This window comes from Neovison vison, chromosome 1, assembly GCF_020171115.1.
Source record: "Neovison vison isolate M4711 chromosome 1, ASM_NN_V1, whole genome shotgun sequence".
NCBI lineage: Eukaryota > Metazoa > Chordata > Mammalia > Carnivora > Mustelidae > Neogale > Neogale vison.
The window spans coordinates 42,825,687-42,848,878 of NC_058091.1; the positions used below are offsets into that span (position 1 = coordinate 42,825,687).

At 39.2% G+C, this 23,192-nt stretch overlaps 1 protein-coding gene and 1 pseudogene across 3 annotated transcripts in view; one reads left to right on the plus strand and one right to left on the minus strand.

The window, feature by feature from the left end:
* CFAP206 (cilia and flagella associated protein 206) overlaps nt 1–19,309 on the minus strand; it is a 57,205-nt gene extending 37,896 nt beyond the window's left edge. For all 3 annotated transcript variants that reach the window (XM_044246028.1, XM_044246019.1, XM_044246010.1), the window contains exons 1-3: nt 19,246–19,309; nt 17,598–17,709; nt 510–581 (exon numbers count right to left, since the gene is read on the minus strand). In XM_044246028.1, the coding sequence (XP_044101963.1) occupies nt 510–581; nt 17,598–17,657 (132 nt within the window). In that variant the 5' untranslated portion in view covers nt 17,658–17,709; nt 19,246–19,309. The remainder of the gene's footprint in view (nt 1–509; nt 582–17,597; nt 17,710–19,245) is intronic.
* Nucleotides 3,490–3,806, plus strand: LOC122915061 (annotated as a pseudogene).
* Nucleotides 19,310–23,192: the final 3,883 nt, after the last annotated feature.

Below are 23,192 nucleotides of genomic sequence, written 5' to 3' on the forward strand. Positions count from 1 at the left end.
GAACAAAAATCCACAAAGGAGCCTGGGTTTCTTCCCATATTAAAAAGCATCCGTATCAGTCTCCTTGACTAGCTACCTCTGGACTTCCCCTTACATCAGAGAAAATAAACCTTTACCTCATTAAGCCATTGTTATTTAGGTTTTCTGCTACATTCAGCCAAATTCAAACCCTAACTGCTACCTACAACAGATATGCTTTTGGAAACATTATTTAGCCTTTTGTGCTACACCGAATCAGTGATTCTAATTCCTCACGCCCCCTGGCATGCATACCCTTACTATGGACTTGCATTCTTCCTCCCTCTTTGACTTTGAGCTTAGCTATAGGACTTGCTTTGCCCCATGAGATATGTGGAAGTGACAACTGTGCCAAGTTCAAAGCCAAGGCCTTTAGAGACCCCACATTTCTTCTTTCCCTCTTGAACCTGTGTCACTGCCATGAGAAGAACACACCTTGACTAACTCTTCCGTCCCAGGAGAATAATGAGAGGCAAATGGAGCAAAATTACCTGAACCAGTCTTTCAGTGGGATATCCAGCTATCCACTTGGATTGACCTAGATCAGCCCAACTCCAGACAACCTGTAGATGTGTGATAATAAATTAACATTGTCTTCAACCACCAAGATTTTTGGTAGTTTATTATACACTATTTTTTTTTCAATTTATTTATTTTCAGAAAAACATTATTCATTATTTTTTCACCACACCCAGTGCTCCATGCAAGCTGTGCCCTCTATAATACCCACCACCTGGTACCCCAACCTCCCACCCCCCCGCCACTTCAAACCCCTCAGATTGTATTATAGTGGTCGCAGTTCATCTGTAAACATCTCAACAGTCCAGATTTCTCATTTATAAAATATAGATAATAATAGCATCTATCTCACAGAGTTGAGCATAAAATGAGGTAATACTTATAAAACATTTAGCATGTCTGATATAAATAAAAAGATCATTAAATTTTTGATATTATTATTATTACCTTATCACTGTTATTATTGAAAAAATCAAGTGTGAAAATATAGTTTGTATTCCCATGACTCACTGGACTTCTAGTCCTTATAGAACTAATTTTTCCTAGTTTTAACATAGCAGCAACTTAGAAAGAAACATGCAAGACCTAGAGTGCTTCCAGAGAATCTTGTTAGAAAAAAAAAAAAGGTAGGAATCGGATGTATTTACCTTGAGAAAAAGATAGCATGAGAACTGTTATCAGTTTTGTTTAGAAACAAAGGACTTTAAGTTTCAGAATACCAGAGCACAAACCTACATTCTGGAGTGGATTTAACTTAACATAAATAAATAGAGCTGTCTAGTTGTGATGGAAGTCATACTAGACGAAGTAAGCTCCATTTTATGAAATGTTTTTATCTCAAAGTTAAAGGATTACCTTCAAGAATGTTGTAGACTTAAAAATCCACAGCTAACATCATACTGAAAGGGGAAAAAAATGAGTTTCCCCCTTAGATCAGGAACAAGACAAGGATGTCCACTCTAATCACTTTTGTTCAAAATGGTTTATTTATTTATGTTAAGTTAAATCTACTACTGAATGTAGATCAATGGATAGATCATTCATACAGAAAATCAGTAAGGAAAGAGTGGCTTTGGGCACCGGGGTGGCTCAGTTAGTTAGTCTGCCTTCAGCTCAGGTCATGATCTCAGGGTCCTGGAATTGAGTCTCAAATTGGGCTTCTCCCTTTGCCCCTTCCCCTGCTCATGCTTGCTCTTTCTCTCTCAAATAAATAAAATCTTAAGTAAATAAAAAAATAAGAAACAGTGACTTCGAATGACACATTAGACCAGGTGGACTTAACAAATACACAGAGCATTTCATCCCAAAACAGAATATATATTCTTTCCAAGTGTACATAGAGTATTCTCCAGAATAGATCACATGTTAAGATAAAAACAAGTTTCAATAAATTTAAGACTGTAATCCTATCATGCATCTTTTCCAACCACAATGATATAAAACTAGAAATCAATTACAAGGAAAAAAACTAAAGAAAACACACACACAAAGAAGCTAAATAACATGCTACTAAACAACTGATGGGTCAACAAAGAAATCAAAGAGGAAACTAAAAAATACCTCAAGACAGCTGAAGATGTTTAAAAGCTCTGAGACAGGCACCTGGGTGGCTCAGTGGGTTGAGCCTCTGCCTTCACCTTGGGTCATGATCTCGGGGTCCTGGGATTGAGGCCTGCTTTGGGCTCTCTGCAGGCACGGAGCCTGCTTCTCCCCCTCTGTCTGCCCGTCTCTCTGCCTACTTGTGACCTCTGTCTCTCTGTCAAATAAATGAATAAAATATTAAAAAAAAAAGCTTTGAGACACAGTAAATATATCAAAGAGTAAAGCTTATAGTTACATAGGCTTTATGTCAAGAAACAAGAGAAAATCTCAAACAATCTAACCTTACAATTAAAGAAACTAGAAAAAGAAGAACAAAGCTCCAAATTCATAGAAGAAAAGAAATAATAAGGATCAGAGTGGAAATAAATAGAGACTGAAAAAAAAAAAAAGACACCTAGAGTTGTTTCTTTGGAAAGATAAACAATATCAATAACTCTTTACCACACTCATCAAGAAAAGAAGGGAGAATTCAAATAAATAAAATCGAAAATGAAAGAGAATTCACAACCAACAACACAGAAATATAAAAGATTATTAAAAACTACTATGAAAAATTATATGCCAACAAAGAGGACCACCTAGGAAAAAAATGGATAAATTATTTTTTCTTAAGATTTTATTTATTTATTTATTTATTTATTATATATTTTTAAATTTACCTATGAGATAGAGAATGAGTGAGAGGGAGAGGAACAGAGAAACTGAGGCAGACTCCATGCTGAGGAAGAGCCAACATGGGGCTTGATTCCATGAATGCAAGATCATGACCGATCTGGAATCAAGAGTTGGACACTTAACTGACTGAACCACCCAGGCACCATGCCCCCAAATGATAAATTCTTATAAATACATAATCTTTTAAGATTGAGTTAGGGAGAAATTAAAACAAACCAATTGCTAGTAATGAAATTGAACCAGTAATCAAGAAACACACAAAGGTTCAGGACCAGATAGTTTCACAGGTGAATTCAACCAAACATTTAAAGAAGAGTTAATACCTATCCTTCCCAAACTATTCCAAAAAATTGAAGAGGAAGGAAAAGTTCCAAATTTATGCTACAAGGCCAGCATTACTCAGATACCAAAGCCAGATAAAGACACTACCAAAAAGAAGAAGAAAAGAAAGAAAGAGAGAGAAAGAAAGAAGAGAGAAAATTACAGGCTAGTATCTCTGATAAACATAGATGCAAAAGATCTCAAGAAAATATTAGCATATCAAATCCATCCATACGTTAAAAGGATGATTCACCATGATCAAGTGAAATTTATTCCAGAGATGCAAGGATGGTTTAATATCTGGAAATCACCAATTTGATACATTCCATTATTAAAATAAAGGGTAAAAATCATATGATCAGGGGTTGGGTCCCAGCAGAGATATTGGTAGCTGCAGCAAGTCAAGGGATCCAGGCCAAGCTGGGCCTGCAAGAGATTGGTGTCCACTTTGCCAGTGCTTTGTTGGCAGTCAGGGTGTCAGGGAGTTTACCAAGAAACACAATATGGAGCTGAAGAAGGCAAACCCAGACCTGCCCATCCTAATACACAAGATGCAGCACAAGTTCTGGAGCCACAATGCATGTGGTCAAGAGAAGAATGTCTCTTTGAACAACTTCCATGCTGCTCAGGTAATCAGAGCCCTGGAGAATGTGCTAAGTTGCAAAGTCTGAGGCCTCCACTAAGGGTTAAGTATAATGGCATCACAGCCTGAGCTTTGCTGTACTGAGTACAATGTAGGAAAATACGTTCTTTTTTTTCTCTTATAAAGCTTGTGCTGAAAAATGTGATCCCAGGATATTCTTTTCCTCATTCTACCCTCTGCCCCTTATTGCACAACCACTGAAGCAGAAATAAAGTTTTATTTTGTTCATCCAAAAGAAATCATATGATCATCTCAATAGATCAGAAAAAACATTTGACAAAATTCAGCATCCATTCATGATAAAACTCTCAGTGAAGTGGGTATTGAGGGAACATAATTCAACATAATAAAAGCCATATATGACAAACCCACAGCTAATGTCATTCTCTATGGTGAAAAGCTGAAAGCTTTTTCTCTAACATTAGAAACAAGACAAGAGCACCCACTCTCACCACTAGCCATAGCAATCAGACAAGAATAAAATGCTTTCAAATTGGTAAGAAAGAAGTAAAACTGTCACTTTTTGCAGATAACATGATACTTATGCAGAAAACCCTAAAGACTCTACCTAAAAACTATTTGAATTAATAATCACATTTAGGGGGTGCCTGGGTGGCTCAGTTAAGCCGCTGCCTTCAGCTCAGGTCATGATCTCGGGGTCCTGGGATCGAGTCCCGCATTGGGCTCTCTGCTCAGCAGGGAGCCTGCTTCCTCCTCTCTCTCTCTGCCTACTTGTAATCTCTCTCTGTCAAGTGAATAAATAAAATCTTTAAAAAAAATAATAATCGGGACGCCTGGGTGGCTCAGTTGGTTAAGCAGCTGCCTTCGGCTCAGGTCATGATCCCAGCGTCCTGGGATCGAGTCCCACATCGGGCTCCTTGCTCGGCAGGGAGCCTGCTTCTCCCTCTGCCTCTGCCTGCCTCTCTGTCTGCCTGTGCTCACTCTCTCTCCCTCTCTCTGACAAATAAATAAAAATAAAATCTTTAAAAAAAATAATAATAATAATCACATTTAGTAAATTTGCAATATACAAAACTAATATTCAAAAATATGTTACATACCTATACACTAATAACAGACTAGCAGAAAGACAAATTAAGAAAACAATTCCATTTACAATTGTATCGAAAAAAAAATACCTAGAAATAAATTTAACCTAGTAGGTGAAATATCTGTACTCTGAAAACCATAGGACATTGATGCAAGAAACCAGAGACAACACTAATAAATGGGAATATACATGATGCTTATGGACTGAAAGAATTTGGTGTGATTAAAATATCTGTACTGCCCAAAACAATCTACAGAGTCAGTGTAATCCCTATCAAAATATCAATATTATTTTTCAAGAACAAGAACAGAAAATCCTAAAATTTGGGTAGAACTACTAAAGATTCCAAAAAGCCAAAGCAATCTTGAGAAAGAAGAACAAAACTGGAGGTATCACACTCCCAGACTTCAAATTAACAATGGGACTGCAAATGGAACTACATCAAACTAGAAGCCTTTTGCACAGTGAAGGAAACTATCAATAAAACAAAAAGAGAAGCTATTGAATGGGAGAAGATATTTGCAAATGATATGCTTGAGAAAGGATTATTATCCAAAATATACAACAGAACGCCAAAAAGACAAACAATCTGATTAAGAAATAGACAGAGATTGTTTTTCAGAGTCCATAGTCTCTCATGGTTCACCTGAAAAACAATCTGAGGGGTTTTAAGTGGTGGTGGGGTGGGAGGTTGTGGAAATCAGGTGGTGGGTATTAGAGAGGGCACGGATTGCATGGAGCACTTGGTGTGGTACAAAAACAATGAATACTGTTATGCTGAAAATAAATTAAAAATAAATTAAAAAAAAAAGAAATGGACAGAGAACCTGAACAGACAGTTTTCCAAAGAGGATGTAAAGATGGCCAACAGACACATGAAAAGATACCCAACCTCACTAATCATCAGGGGAAAGCAAATCAAAATCACAATGAGATATTACATCATTCCTGTCAGAACAGCTAGTTTCAAAAAGACAAGAAAAAACATGTATATAAGGATTGGAAGAAAAGGCAACACTTGTGCGTTGTTGGTGGGAATGTAAATTGATACGCCTCCTGTGGAAAATTGTATACAGGCTTCTTTGAAAATTAAAAAGAGAAATACCATATGATCATGTAATGCTACTCGTGAGTATTTACTCAAAGAAAGTGAAAACACTGGGGCACCTGAGTTGCTCAGTGGGTTAAAGCCTCTGCCTTCAGCTCAGGTCATGATCCCAGGGTCCTGGGACCAAGCCCCACATCGGGCTGTCTGCTCAGTAGGGAGCCTGCTTCCCTCTCTCTCTCTGCCTGCCTCTCTGCCTACTTGTGATCTCTGTCTGTCGAATATAAAATAAAAAAATCTTAAAAAAAAAAGTGAAAACACTAATTTAAAAAGATCTATGCATGCCTATGTTTATTGCAGCCTTATTTACAAAAGCAAGATAGGGAAGTAACACAAGAATCCATGGATAGATGAACGGATGAAGATGTTATATATATATACAATAGACTATTACTCATCCATAAAAAAGAATGAAATCTTGGCATTTGCAATCATATAGATCAACCTAGATGGTATTACACTAAGTGAAAAAAGTCCAACAGAGAAAGATAAATACTATATGATTTCACTTCCATGTGGATTCTAAAAAACAATAATTGAAAAAAAAACAAAATATAAATAGACTCATAGATACAGAGAACAAACTGGTGGATGTTATAGGGGAGATTGGTAGAGGGATGGGTGGAGTGGGTAAAGGGAACTAAGAGGTACAAATTTCCAGTTAGAAAATAAATAAGTCACAAGTATGCAGGTATGCAAAGTATAAATATATGGAAATATAGCCAATAATACATGATGATGAATGATGACAGATGATAACTGCATGTAGCTTGGTAAGCATTTCATGAGGTATATCAATGTCTAATCATTATGTCATACACATGAAACTAATATTGCATGTCAACTACACATCCAACAAACAAATAAAATTATTTTTAAAAATCTACATTTCTTTATGATTATTAACTATCTCTAAAGGTAAAAAATGATGGGCAAAAACATTTATTCTTTGTTTCCCCTCGTTTTCTCCACCATATGAAGCAGCCAGTAGAGAAACAACAAACCTTAGGATCAGATTTTCACCTCCTTAAATCAAGGAGAAATTGAACTCTCAGCATGAATGGCCTAAATGCTCCCATAAAAAGGCACAGGGTTGCAGACTGGATAAAACGACAGGATCCGTCCACATGCTGTCTACAAGAAACACACTTTGAACCTAAAGATACATCCAGACCGAAAGTGACGGGATGGAGAGCCATCTTACATGCAAATGGGCCTCAAAAGAAAGCTGGGTTAGCAATTCTCATATCAGATAAATTAGATTTTAAGCTAAAGAGTGTAGTCAAAGATGAAGAAGGACACTACATCATCCTTAAAGGGTCTATCCACCAAGAAGATCTAACAATTGTAAATATTTGTGCCCCCAACATGGGAGCAACCAACTACATAAACCAACTGTTAGACAAAATGAAGAGTCATATTGATATGAATACATTAGTTGTAGGAGATCTGAACATGCCACTCTCAGTAATAGATCATCCAAGCAGAAAATCAATAAAGAAACTAGAGCTTTGAATGACACATTGGACCAAATGTACCTCATAGATATATAAAGAACATTCCACCCTAAAACAACAGAATACTCATTCTTCTTGAGCACACATAGAACTTTCTCCAGAATAGATCACTGGGTCACAAATCAGGACTCAACCTATACCAAAATACTGAGATTATTCCCTGTATATGCTCAGACCACAATGCTTTAAACTGGGATTCAATCACAAGAAAAAGTTTGGAAAGAATTTGAACACTTGGAAGCTAAAGACCATCCTGCTCAAGAATGTTTGGATCAACCAGAAAATCAGAGAAGAACTTAAACAATTCATGGAAACCAATGAGAATGAAGCCACATTGGTACATGAAAGATATGGAAGAAGACGTAAAAATATGGAAGACCATTCTATGCTCATGGATAAGAAGAATAAACATTGTTAGAATGTCTATACTGCCCAGAGCAATTTATACTTTCAATGCCATCCCAATCAAAATTCCAGTGACATTTCTCAAAGCGCTAGAACAAACAATCCCAAAATTTGTACGGAATCAGAAAAGACCCCAAATCACTAAGGATATGTTCAAAAAGAAAAAACAAAGCTGGGGGCATCATATTCCCTGATTTCAAGCTTTACTACAAATCTGTAATCACCAAGACAGCATGGTACTGGCACAAAAACAGACACATAGACCAATGGAACAGACACATAGACCAATGGAAACAGTCAACAAAACTAAAAGGCAACCCATGGAATGGGAGAAGATATTCAGAAATGACAGTACAGACAAAGGGCTGATATCCAAGACCTATAAAGAACTCCTCAAACTCAACACCTAAAAAACAGATAATCACGTCAGAAAATGGGCAGAAGATATGAACAGACACTTCTCCAAAGAAGACATAAAAATAGCTAACAGACACATGAGAAAATGTTCATCATCACTAGCCATCAGGGAAATTCAAATCAAAACCACTCTGAGATACTACCTTACACCAGTTAGAATGGCCAAAACCAACAGGATAGCAAACAACAAGTGTTAGAGAGGATGTGGAGAATCTCTTACACTGTTGGGAATGCAAGTTGATGCAGCCACTTTGGAAAACAGTGTGGAGATTCCTCAAAAAATTAAAAATAGAGATACCCTATGACCCTGCAATTGCACTACTGGGTGCTTACCCCAAAGATACAGATGTAGTGAAAAGAAGGGCCATCTGTACCCCAATGTTCATAGCAGCAATGGGCACAGTCGCCAAACTGTGGAAAGAACCAAGATACCCTTCAACAGACAGATGGATAAAGAAGATGTGGTCCACATATACAATGGAGTATTATGCCTCCATCAGAAAGGATGAATACCCCCCCTTTTGCATCAACATGGATGGGACTGGAGGAGATTATGCTGAGTGAAATAAGTCAAGCAGAGAGGGTCAAGTATCTTATGGTTTCACTTACTTGTGAAGTATGAGGAATAACATGGAGGACATTAGGAGAAGGAAAGGAAAAGTGAACTGAGGGAAATGGTGGTGCGGGGGATGAAACATGAGAGACTGTGGACTCTGAGAAACAAACTGAGGGTTTTGGAAGGGAGGGGGATGAGTGGTTAGGTGAGCCTGGTGGTGGGTATTAAGGAGGGCACATATTGCATGGAGCACTGGGTGTGGTGCATAAACAATGAATTTTAGAACACTGAAAAAAAAATTAAATTAAGATATGTAAAAAAAACCCAGGGAGAATTTGAAATTTTTACTGCAGACACCCAAACATGAGGTTCTGTGCTTTCATGTATTACAAAAGAATCAATATTATAAAAACATAAAATGAATAAAAATTAAGTCAGTGAATTCTATTATAATCAAATTAAAGCCTCTATACAATAAGTGGAGGCCATCCATGGTTCTTTCTTACAGTAGACCATAAGTTCTCATTTTTGTGAGGAGGGAATCTTTTGGACCCCCTTCCAGGATTGCTGAAATTATAAAAGAGCTACATTCCACTTTAAGCAGCTGTCTTCTTATGACCAAATAAAGGGCTAAGAGCCATCAGATTATTTCACTTCATTAGTCTCTCTGATGGGGAAGGCTGGCCTGCCAGTTCCTCTGGGCACACTGCAAGTAGTCATGTATCACCTGTACTTCTCACTCCACACCAAGCTCATTAGCTCTGACACCAATCTGCTCTCCAAACCAGCCCCTCTTTCTGCATTCTTTATTGGGATGAATTGTCTTTGACTTAATAGCAGGCCCAAAGATTTAAGCAGCCCCAAACCTGCTTTGGGTAACCCTGCTTCTCCCTCCCCCTAGTGCTTCACACTCAGATCTGTCCTAAGCCAATCCATTCACCTTTTCTTTTTCCCTTTTTAGCAGCACATCTCATATTCACTCTACTACTATGTTCTAACTGAGGCCTGTTACTAGAATCTCTCAAAGGTTTCCTCTTCTTCCAGCCTACTCCACTCCCAGAGGCAAAGCTGATCATATAAACCCCTAGATAAAATCCCTACGTATATTCCCTTGAAGACTTCCCATTACTTACAGAAGAAAATTCAACTCCCCTTGCATGGGATGCAAGTTCCTCCTTGATCTTGCCTCTTTATCACTAGACCTGCACTTTTCAGTATGGTAGCCACCAACCACAAGAGTCTATTTACATTTGTTTTAAAGATTTTATTTATATATTTGAGAAACAGTGAGAGAGAGAATGAGGTGGGGGAGAGGCAGATGGAGAAGAAAAGTCAGCCTCCCCTACTGAGCATGGAGACTGAGTCGGGACTTGATCCCAAGACCTATGGATCATGACCTAAACTGAAGGCAAACACTTAACCAACTGAGCCACCACGGTGCCCCAGGAAGGTAGATCTTTTGAAAAGAACAGTATTAGGTTTACAGAAAAATTTAGCACAGAGTTCTCATTTATCCTCTTACCCTTCTCCCCAGTTTCTTCTACCCTTGCATTAGTGTGGTACATTTGTTACACCTGATGAGTCCACATGATACAATATTATTAATTAAAGTCCATAGTTTATATTAGGGTTTATTGTGTAGTATATTCTGTTTTTGACAAATATATAATGATAGGTATCCACCATTACAGTATCATATAGAATAGTTTGACTGCTCTTAAACTCCCAAGTGTTCCACCTATACATACTTCTCCTCCTCCTTCCCCAGTTCCTTCCTCCTCCCCCCCAACCCTTAGCAACCACTGACCTTTTTCTGTCTCCCTAGTATTAGCTTTACAAGAATGCAGGTTTTTTCAGACAGGCTTCTTTCATTTAACAATATGCATTTGAGTTTCCCCCATGTCTTTTCCTGGTTTGATAGCTTGATTTCTTTTTAGTATTGAATAAAATTTCATTGCTTGGATGTGTCACAGTTTATTTTTTCATCCATTGAAGGACATCTTTGTTGCTTCCATGTTTTGGCAATTGTGACTAAAGCTGCTATAAACACAGGGTGCAGGTTTTTGTGTGCACATAAGTTTCCCACTCCTACGGATAAATACTAAAGAGTGCAATTACCGAGTCATATTATAAGAGTAGGTTTAACTTTCTAAAACACTGTTCAACTATCTTCCAAGGTGGCTACCTCATTTTGCATTCTCTCCAGCAACAGTGAGAGTTCCATGTGCTTCAAACCCTTATCTGCATTTGATATTGTCAGTATTTTGGATCTTTGCCATTCTAATAGGTGTGTAGTAGTATCTCATTGCTTTAATTTTGCAACTCCCTAACGACATGTGATGTTAAACATCTTTTCAAATGCTGGTTGTTATCTGTGTATCTGTTTTGGTGAGGAGTCTGTTTGTATTTTTTGCCCATTTAAAAAATCAAGTTGTTTGTTTTCTTGCTGTTGGGTTTCAAGAGTTCTTTGGTTATTTTGAGAAATAGTCCCTTATCAGATATGTGTTTTGCCAAGATTCTTCCGGTCTCTTGTTTGTCTTTTCATTCTCTTAAGCAGCTCTTTTGAGAACAGAGTTTTTAATTTTAATGAAGTCCAACTTAACCAATATTTTTCTTTCATGGTTGTGCTTTTGGTGCTTTATTTAAAAAGCTATTGCCAAACACAGAGCACCTGGCTGGTCAGTCAGTAGAGCGTGCGACTCTCCCAATCTCGGGTTCATGAGTTTAAGCCCCACATTGGGAGTGGCGTCTACGTGAAAGACAAAGTTAAATTAAAAAAAAAAAAGTTATCGCCAAATCAAGGGCACTTAGGTTTTTTTATATTTTTTTATATTGTATATATATATGAATATATTGTGTATATATATATATCTATATATATTTATCCATTCATCCATTGAAGGGCATCTTGGCTCTTTCCACAGTTTGGTGACTGTGGCCATTGCTGCTATAAACATTGGGGTACAGATGGCCCTTCTTTTCACGACATCTGTATCTTTGGGGTAAATACCTAGGAGTTCAATTGCAGGGTCATAGGGAAGTTCTATTTTTAATTTCTTGAGGAATCTCCACACTGTTCTCCAAAGAGGTTGCACCAACTTGCATTCCCACCAATAGTGTAAGAGGGTTCCTCTTTCTCCAAAACCCCTCCAACACATGTCGTTTCCTGTCTTGTTAATTTTGGCCATTCTAACTGGTGTAAGGTGATATCTCAATGTAGTTTTAATTTGAATCTCCCTGATGGCTAGTGATGATGAACATTTTTTCATGTGTATGATAGCCATTTGTATGTCTTCATTGGAGAAGTGTCTGTTCATATCTTCTGCCAATTTTTTGGTATGATTGTCTGTTTTGTGTGTGTTGAGTTTGAGGAGTTCATTATAGATCCTGGATATCAACCTTTTGTCTGTACTGTCATTTGCAAATATCTTCTCCCATTCCGTGGGTTGCCTGCCTCTTTGTTTTTTTTTTGACTGTTTCCTTTGCTGTGCAGAAGCTTTTGATTTTGATGAAGTCCCAAAAATTTATTTTTGCTTTTGTTTCCTTTGCCTTTGGAGACTTATCTTTTTTTTTTTTTTAATATTTTTTATTTATTTATTTGACAGAGAGAGAGATCACAAGTAGGCAGAGAGGCAGGCATAGAGAGGAGGAAGCAGGCTCCCCGCTGAGCAGGGAGCCCGATGCGGGACTCGATCCCAGGACCCTGGGATCATGACCTGAGCCGAAGGCAGCGGCTTAACCCACTGAGCCACCCAGGCGCCTGGAGACTTATCTTGAAAGAAGTTGCTGTGGCTGATATCGAAGAGATTACTGCCTATGTTCTCCTCTAGGATTCTGATGGATTCCTGTCTCATGTTGAGGTCTTTTAATGCCATTCCAATAAAATTCCACTGGTATTCTTCAAAGAAATGGAGCAAATAATCCAAAAATTTGTATGGAATCAGAAGCGACCCCGAATAGCTAAGGAAATGTTGAAAAACAAAAATAAAACTGGGGGCATTACATTACCTGATTTCAAGCTTTATTACAAAGCTGTGATCACCGAGACAGTATGGTATTGGCATAAAAACAGACACATAGACCAGTGGAAAAGAGTAGAGAGCCCAGATATGGACCCTCAACTCTATGGTCAATTAATCTTCGACAAAACAGGAGAAAATATACAGTGGAAAAAAGACAGTCTCTTCAATAAATGGTACTGGGAAAACTGGACAGCTATATGTAGAAGAATGAAACTTGACCATTCTCTTACACCGTACACAAAGATAAACTCAAAATGGATAAAAGACCTCAACGTAAGACAGGAATCCATCAGAATCCCAGAATATTTTTTGAAAATATTATCCTTTCTCCTTCGAATTGCCTTGGCTCCTTTGGTCAAAGATCAGTTTCCTGTAACTGTGTGGTCTCTCTGTTCTATTCCACTGCTCTGCTTGTTTATTCTGTGACCAGTACCACACTATCTTGTCTGCAGTAGCCCTGTAGCAAGTCCAAAAGTCAGTGACTGTCAGTTGGTCCATTTACTTTTCATGTCTTTTCATCTCTTGCTATGCAAATTTGGACTTCTGGTTAGATGTTGAATAGTAGTAACGGTAATAGCGAGCTCCATTATTTTCAGAGAAATGCTTTATTATGACATTAATAATAGTACTTCCTGAAAATAAATACCTTTTCTGGGGGGGAGGGGAAGGGCTTAAGAAAGTTCCCTGCTATTCCTTAATGGGGATTTGCTTTTTTTTTTTTTGGAAAGTAATAAAACTACTTAGTTTTGTAGAAAATATTTGCAATGCATTGTTATTAACAAAATTGTGTTCTTAAATACATTTTAATTTTTTAACACTTTAAAATCTAAATTCAATTAATTAACACATAATGTATTATTGGTTTCAGATGTACAGGTCTGTGATTCATCAGTCTTATATAATACCCAGTGTTCTTTACATCACATGTCCTCCTTAGTGTCCATCACCTAGTTACCCCATCCCTCCACCCCCCTGCCCCTTCAGTAACCCTCAGTTTGTTTCCCATTATTGAGAGTCTCTTATGATTTGTCCCCCTCTCTGGTTTTGTCTTGTTTTATTTTTTTCTCTCCTCCCCTATGATCCTGTTTTGTTTCTTAAATTCCACATTTTAACAAATATTCCAGGTTATTCTAGTTCAAGTGGTCCAGAGACACACACTTTGAAAAAAAAATTAATGTGAAAGAAATACCATGTCTGGCAAGGAATTGCCCATTTTTTCAGCACCATATACAAATTCCATCTTTTTTTTTTTTAAAGATTTTATTTATTTATTTGACAGAGAGAAATCACAAGTAGATGGAGAGGCAGGCAGAGAGAGAGAGAGAGGGAAGCAGGCTCCCTGCTGAGCAGAGAGCCCGATGCGGGACTCGATCCCAGGACCCTGAGATCATGACCTGAGCCGAAGGCAGCGGCTTAACCCACTGAGCCACCCAGGCGCCCACAAATTCCATCTTTGACTATGATGGGTCATGATACACTTGTATATTAGACACTTTAAAAAAGAGATTAGCTATGTTGATGACTGAATAAGAAACATGACTTAAAATACCAAAAATGTTGTCATAATTTATTGATACTTACGATTTTTTTTAATCAGTATTAGAATTGCTGAAGACTTCTTGTATAATAAACTGCATATAACTGCATATGAACACAATCAAGATAATGACCCCTACCATCCCAGGATAGTCTCTTCTCATAATTCCTCCCTTATGCTCCTGTCTTAGGCAACCCACTCATCTGCTTTTTGTCTCAACAGATTAGTTTGCATTTTCTAGATTTTTATATGAAGGGAATTAGACAACATGTATTGTTTGCTTGTCTCGCTTCTTTTGGATCGCATAACTGTTTTGTGATTCATCCATGTTGTGCATATCAATGGTTCATTCCCATTAATTACTGACTAGTATTTCATTGTATGGATAGACCACAATTTTCTTATCATTAGTAAATCCAAGTTTTTAATGTGGTAAAAATAAGTCCTTCCATATAAAACTTAAAATCATTTTGATTTTCACAAAAGTATTTTTCCGATTTTTGTTGGTGTCTACAGATCAATTAGAGTCTATAGATTAATTTTTAACATCTTTGTAATAGTGGGTCTTTCAATCCATGAACATGGTGTATTTTTCTATTTTCTTAGTTCTTTAATTGCTCTCAATAATATTTTGTCGTTTCCTGTGTATACGTGTGGTATATCTTTTGTTAATTTGAGGACCATTGGAAAAGTACTGGTGCTCAAGCCCCTCTCCCAGAGATTCTGAATCAGTTGGACTGGTGTAGGGTCTGGGCATTGATACTTCTCCAAGATGCCCAGGTGTTAAAGTGTGCAGCCACAGTTCAGAAGCACTGCTTCAGAAACCTCTCTCAAAGCTGACATTAATCTATCATCAGTATTCTTGAGGTGTTGTCACTCATCCGCTTAAAAATTGTTTACGTATGTTATCATCCAGCCTTGGCCCTTTATCTCTAGGACCTATCAATGTTATCTTATCTGGAAAGAGTCTTTGCAGGTGTAATGAAGTTAAGGATCTTCAGATGAGGAGATTACCCTGGATTATCCAGATGGACCCTAAACACCATTCCAAGCGTCCTTATAAGAGAGAGAGGCAAAGGAAGATAACAGACACACACAGAAGACAACTGTGAAGAGGGAGAGGTAGCTACAAGCCAATGGATGCCAATGACCTCCAGAAGCTGGAACAGGCAAGGAACAGATTTTCCCCAAAGCGTCCAGAGGGAATGTGGCCTGATAAGTTTTTTAGCTGTGAGAGAATCAATTTCTATTGTTTTAAGTCACTTCATTCATGTTAAGTTGTTACTCTACCCCTAAGGAAATCAATACACAGCCTTTTCAGATAACATCTGCTCTTCTAAACCTACACTCATTGAGTATTTCCAAAAAGAAACATATAAATTGACTGAATAAATTGATTGAGGCTTTGGACATGAACAGCTGTGTGATCTTGGAAAAGTTACTTAAACTCCACGAGTCTTACTTTTCTAATCTGGGCAATAATGCCTACCCACTGTATGTTTCTTGTGATGATTAAATTATTTAACGTACAGAAACCCCTTGGGAGAGATTGTGGAACAAGGCTGTAGAAGTTAAGAAGTGTGAACAGTGGGGTGTCTGGGTAGCTCAGTTGGTTAAGCATCTCACTCTTGCTTTTGGCTCAGATCATGATATCAGGGTCGTGGGGTAGAGCCCCACTTCGGGCTCTGCACTCAGTGGGGAGTCTGCTTGAGGATTCTCTCTCTCCATCCCTCCCCTCATATGCACATGCTCACTTGTGCATTCTCTCAAATAAATAAATCTTTAAAAAAAAAGAAAAGAGGAAGTGCTAAACAGTTATTGTAGGGAAAAAACTCATAAAGAGAAAGAATGTGATATAGCAGGTAGTGTGGTGGGTGTTTTTGAGGAGAAGTATCTCTTTTTCTAAGACAGAGTTTTAATCAGAGGCACATAGGGAGCTTCTAAGGCTGTGTGAACCTGATACTATCTTCAAAGTGTTGTGCCCATGGGCATTTTTTTTTTTTGAGAGAGGGTAACGGTTATACCAGATCTTCAAAGAGTTTTATGATTCCATAAAGGCTAAGGACTGAAAAGGCTGGAAGGGTGAGAACAGAGCATGCCGTGGTGAGGACACGCCTGCTTCCCGACACTCCAGCCTCACTCTCTCCATCTTCTCATCGAAACAAACTTCACAATTATCATGTTGGGCAGGAAGGCCGAGCAGCACAGCACGGTAGTGGAACCAAGGACTGGCTTGGGGACAATAGCACTAGATTCACCTTACTTCCCCCCCAAAATACATCTAAGTAGACAGAGTAGTGTGCTATGTGGATACAGCTTCAAGACAAGCCCTCAGCTCCTTCCAGTGTGTTGCTTCCCCGGCCTACCTTACACAGAACATTCTGGGTGCAGCCATCGGAATAAATAAGATAGTCAACAGTGCATGTGCCAGAAAGGGAGACTTAAGCTGGCCTACGGAGGCAAAGGTGGAATTGAAAGACCAGGTAACCTTTCTTGTTTCCGTGTTTTAGAAAACCATAAAAGGAGGAGTTGGAAGCAGAGAAGTCCTAGGTAATCTCCCAACACTAATCCTGTTAACTTTAAATCTGCAACGACCAGACCAACATGTGCTCCGTTTGCATACCTTCTCCAGCAGTACCCCGAGCAGAGGACACTAGCAAAGGTCAGACTGATGCAGAGAAATGGTACAGGGAAAATGTGCCAAGCTGACCAGGTTGGAGCGGAGTTTACCAAGCATGGATTTCAGGAGGTCCACTGGGCGGAAAAAGAGACTAGTCCTATTACTTCTGCTACAGAGTGAGATGCAGCTGAAGTCTGTGGAGTCTAAATATCAAAAAAGAGTGAAATGAAAGCTTCCTGATGTCTGACCAGTGCTGTCACTAAAACCGTACTCCCATGTTGGAATGGTTGGAAGCCCCAATTTGTGCTGTCTGCAGCGTGTATAAGTGAGGCACTGTTAAGGCTGAACAGCAACCTCTCTGAGGGAATTAAGGGAATAAGTCCTGCCAAGTGTGTGACTCTCATTCCCAGAAAGAACAATAACCAGGGTGTGACCCTCAGAGGTGAGCATAGATCCTAAGAAGGAGGCTCCTCTGCTGCATTAAAATCAATGCAAAGGATTATTTCCCAGCTTAGCCCCCATGATACGCGATATGTGGCAGCCACAAGAAGGATTGAAATGACTCCGACAACAGTGCTTCTTTCCTTACCTGTATGTAAGGGAGACATCTGCTGTCAGAATAGGGTCCTTCAGATACAAATTCTTCCATTTCCCCCTCCAGCTACGTAACCGGGTAAGCTAGCTCCCTGCTAGCTTGAATTCTGTAGAATTCAAGAAACTGACATGAGATCACTGTCAGGGAGAAGTCACTCACAGTCCCCTGTCTCTTTTGCAAGTCCGAAAATATTCAGTAAGTGCTTAAATCCTTTTAGGACACATTGTAATTCTCAAAAGGGTTCTGTCATGCTGAAATTAATAAGGTAGTCTGTAATAACAAATGTCCCTGCCAATTTCCTTCTTAGTGTTTTTAGTAATACTATTCCTTCCTGGACTTATCTTTGTCCCCACCCTACCCAACCGACAACCTTAGCTCCTGTCTTACTTCTTTCATGAAGGCTCTGTTATTGTTCCAGCACATGGTGGCCTCTCCTGGGACCTCTGCTCTGTCTCCAGGTCCCCACTCCTGTCCACACTTCATCATCCACACACTGCCTTACGATAACATACGCTAACAGCCAGCAGTTACCACATGTTTGCACTGTTCTTTATTTTACTTAGTTCTTATAATAACCCTAAGAGGTGGTTACTATTACAATCTCCATTTTGCAAAAGAAGAAATTGAGGTCTAGTAAGGCTAAAAAAATTTTGCCCAACATCATCAAGTCTATTACAGTGTGGCCACCATTAAACCCACATCAGCTTTTCGGATGTGTTTGTAAGCACCCAGAGGACAAGAACCATGTAAAATGGTTTGGGAATTCTCACAGTGCCTAACCTAGCGCTGGGATCTTACGGGCTGATGTCCAGAGTTTTACTACAGTTTACTAATTTTACAGGAAGTCAGAAGATCCAGGAAAGAAGACCATTTTGTTCCATTAGTCATGCTGATCAAAAAACTAGTCTGGCAAGATACTATAGTAACAACAGAAACTTGTACCGAGAATGAGCTATAAGCCCGGTGCTGTGGCAGGTATGTTTATATATTAACCTATTTCACCTCTGTATATGTCATTTCAGAGTGGTAGAGTTATATAGATTTGATTACTGAGGAAGCTGAAGCACAGAGAGGTCAAGTAACTTGGTTGAGGTCACTAAGCCAGCCCATTGCCTACTCCCCACCCTATCATCTCGCATTTACTATGGAAGAATGCTCATCTGCAAAGGAGTTTAGAAATACTGAAGACTATCCAATGAGGAAGATGGACTTCCCCATAGAATCCCAACTCCCGGTATGCAGGAACGGTGCAGGAAGGAGGCTCTCCACATAGGCATTGCACATTCCCGAGGGGATCACTGGTTACTGCGGCCAGCCTGAGCTGGCCTCAGGGGGGCACTGCTCTCCTTTCAACACCTTGCTTCTACACGTTTCCTTTTATTTTTATTTTTATTTTTTTTTTGTCCCCACCCCCCCTACACGTTTCCTTTTAAAACTCACAGTGATCCTAAACCAAGGTTGGAACATTTTGGTTAGAATTTACTAAAGCCCAGAGTAATAAAACAAAGAAAGAAAGAGCAGAGCAAAGACCATAATGTGCTTACAAGATGTGTCCAGCTCTCCAAGGCTTAAACAAAATGGGTTCTTGACCTGCCTTCTGGCTGAGGCTCTGTTCTTGTGTTTACCCCACAGAAGCACTCACCTGGCACCTCTCCTCTAAGTCAGGCCCTTAGAGGGCTGGGTCCAGGACAAGTCAGACTTTTCCATGGGGCGACACAGAACTCAGATTCCTGTTTCTTCCACAGATGATGGACACTGGCATTGAGCGCTCTCTTGGGGAGATGATTTCTGTCTAGCCACTCCCTCTAGGAATGAGACCTGTGTTTTAATTTTAATTTTTAATTAAAAAATTTTTTTAAACATTTTATTTATTTATTTAACAAAGAGACAGCGAGAGAGGGAACACAAACGGGGGAGTGGGAGATGGAGAAGCAGGCTCTCTGCTGAGCAGGGAGCCCCACATGGGGCTCAATCCTAGGACCCTGGGACCATGACCTGAGCCAAAGGCAGACACTTAACAACTGAGCCACCCAGGCTCCCTTTTAATTTTTAAATTTTTATCTATTTATTTTTCAGACCTGTTCTTAAACCTCAACAGGACATCCTAAATCTAATGTCTGTATAAGATATTTATAAGTACAGTTGTAGGGGGCCACAAACCAACTCTTTTCTTCAGGGTATCAAACAGTGAAGAGAAGTCTCCCAACAGAACGCTTGAGAGATTAAAGAAAGCAACAGTAATATATGCCCTCCAGCCAGGAATACATCTGAGAAAACAGCACTTGCCTGTGCACATGAGTTTTCCCATGTGCATGGATTGGGGGTGGTGGTGGACATTGTTTCTAGATACTGCAATTTGAGGTGCTAATGACTGGGAGATGGCCCAGAAGACGACATGGGGAGATAAAATCAAGGATGGGACATTCACAATCATTTCTACTGAGGCTGCCTCCAAATCTGTCCTTCTTGCCAGGAGCCTGATGACCTTGAGAATCCCAGACTCATAATTGTAGATGTTTAAAAAGCTATCCATAATTTTATTAAATACCTGTTTAATGCTTTGATTTTTAAAAACCAAGTCTTTCTGAACTTAGCGACACTGCTTTCTTTGTCCAGAAGTGTTTTTCCCCCCTGGGCTTGCCATTGGGATCGATTTGGTCTTAGCTTCTAAGATACGGACTCTTGTGTGTTCCAGCAGGTCCTTCTAACATAGCACCCGTCACAAGTATAAGACCCTGTAGAGTCCGCGGTTATTGATGAAAACAGATGAAAAAGTTTCTTCCACTCAAAAAATACTTCTTTCCGGTCATTTACAAATAATGTTATCCATCACGCCTAATTTATAGATGCACCTGTTTTCCAAGAAGATCTTCTGCAGACATAATACCTGTGATATCTTTACATGAAGTAAAGATCTGCAAATTTGGCCAGCCAGCCAAATTTATCCCCCTGTATGTTTTTGAATGACTTGCAAGCTAAGAATAATTTTTATATTCTTAAGTAGTTGGGAAAAAAACCCACAAAGAACAATAATATTTTGTGACATGTGAAAGTGATATGAAAGTCCGTTCTCCGTGTCCGTAATAAAGTGGGACTGGAACACAGCAGTGCTCATTGTCCCTGTGGTCTTGGCTGACTTCGCTCTACAGTGGCCGACCTGAGTTGTCACAGCAGAGATGGTGTGGCCTGAAAAGTCAAAAATATTTTGTATCTGGTCCTTTACAGAAGACGTTCAGTAACCCTGACATTGTGTAACAGACTACTGTCTTTGGTGCATAAGCTCTATCTTCATTCTTTTTCAAATCGTTGTAGCGATTTTACAGATAAGGAAATAAGAGAACCAAAGAGGCCCTAGAGAGCCTGAACTAAAACCCTTGACCAAGTCATGGAAGCTCTCCAAACCTTAGTTACATCACTTACTAAAAAGTATGCTGACCTCACACATTCGTGGTGATGGGGAGAGGAAATGACATGTGCCAGGGGTCTAACGCTGTGGCTGGTGGAAGGGTTGACTAAACATAGCTATTTTTATTAGCTAATAATATCATTAATATTATTAAAATTCAGATCTTCTAACTTAACCCAGTACCCTTTTCACTATAATAAACTGGATACCCCCCAAAGAAAAAACAGAAATAGGTTCTATAATCATTGATTGTTTTATCAAGACTTGAGATAGTTTCCACTCACTCTCCAGACATCTGACCCTCTCATATCCTCGAGTTTCCACCAGTGTGACATCATAATGGCCACAGATGGTCTTTGGGGAGGTGAATACCACTTACTCAGGAAGGCCTTATGACCATTTCTCCTCTTCCGATCTGTCCAGGGAAAATAAGGATGCTCCTTGTGCATAACTGGAAGCTCACAGCAGGAAACAGACATGAAGGTGCTTTGAAAACTGAAATGTCTTTGCAGTAAAATCGTACGTTGACAAAGCCTTTTGCAAAAGGAGGCGATTCCTAAGCCTGCATTCTGTTCATAGTCTATTGAGAGTCTGGTCATCAGGTGAACTATAACCTTAATTGCACCCCGAGGTCCTCTTTACTCCTTGACTTGGAGAGGAGCAAGAAGTACTTAGCTCAGAAGCTCGGAGGGAGTGCCAGTGATGGAAGAAGAGAAGTTGTCAGCAGAGGAAAGTGAACAATGAGGGATCTTCTGAAGTCCCTGCCGGCTGTGCACCTAACTACTACCCATCCCGTGTCTCTCTCAATGGACCCTGTCTACCTCCATCCCTCTGCCTTCCTTTCTCCCCCATCTTCCTTTCTCCTTCTGTCTTTCCTGCTCCCTTCTATCTCCATCCCTGTGTGCCATTCTGTCTCTCCTCCTCTCTTACTTTGTCCTCAATAATGTCACCAGTTTTTATACGATAAAATACTTCTATTCCATGTCCTTAATGTTATATTATTCTTCTGCTCATGTAAATTGTTGTTTCATGTTACTTGAGGTGAAAGAGAGAAATAGGACTTTATTCCGCTTGCCAAGATGAGCACTGGTGATCTACAGATCATCATATGGCACATCTGAAACTAATAGAACACTGTATGGTAACTACTGGAATTTTGAAAATAAGCATATAATACAGGACTTTATTGTTTACAAAGTTCTGTCACATGCATTACTTTGTTAATCCTTGGGTCATCTCAAAACCCCACTAGAAAACAATCTCCAAATTTAAAAAACACATAATGAGAGCAAAAAGCTTTCATCTATTTTTTTTTTTTTTTTCCCTAAACAGGGAAGTGTCTCTTTTTTTTTTTTTTTTTTGGAAGTGTCTCTTGACTGAGCAAAAGAGCTTCCTGCATCATGAGTTTGGAGCATCACTTGGTTGATTTAGCTCTTTGTTTTCTGATTTTACTATGAATATCTTTCTCTGATCCATTTTGAAGATATTCATGATTATGATACTGACTATCAAGTAAACTAATTCTGTAGCATGGAATTGGAGGGCCTCCCTGATTACCCGTGACCGCTCCTCTCTGTGTACCACATGGTTTACATTTTCCTGACTGTGCCTTTCCTCATAAATTCCTCTCTGCTTAGATTACCCTACCTTCTTCTCACCAAATCTGCCAATGGAGACTGAACTGGTCCTTCAAAGCCCTGATCACAATGAGCCTTTACATCTCTCTCAACTCCCAGAGCCCTTTGTTCATGCCTTCCCTGAAGCACTCCCTCGATCTGGCATTGCGCTGTTATTATTATTGTTTATCAACCCATCATGTCCTGCTACTCTCTGATAGATCTCTGTAATCCCTGCAAACTTAGCACAATGACTGAATACAATAGGTTTTTCACAAATGCTTAGTGAATGACCAAACCTACCACCTCCAGCCTAAATTCTCGACACAAGATGGGAAAAAAATTCGATTTTTAAGGTTTTCATTACATTGTAGGTAATGAAATCACTTTCCTCATTTAGTACCAGACTTCACCTCAGCATTTTTGACATGAAGTTCGCTATGCCACTGCTAGATGTTTTTCCATCTAAAATCAGAGTTCTGGGAAAAATGCAAACCATCTGCCCTAGACAGTTATTCAAGCACGGCAATCACACAAGGACGAGGCAAACATGACTATAAATCTGAT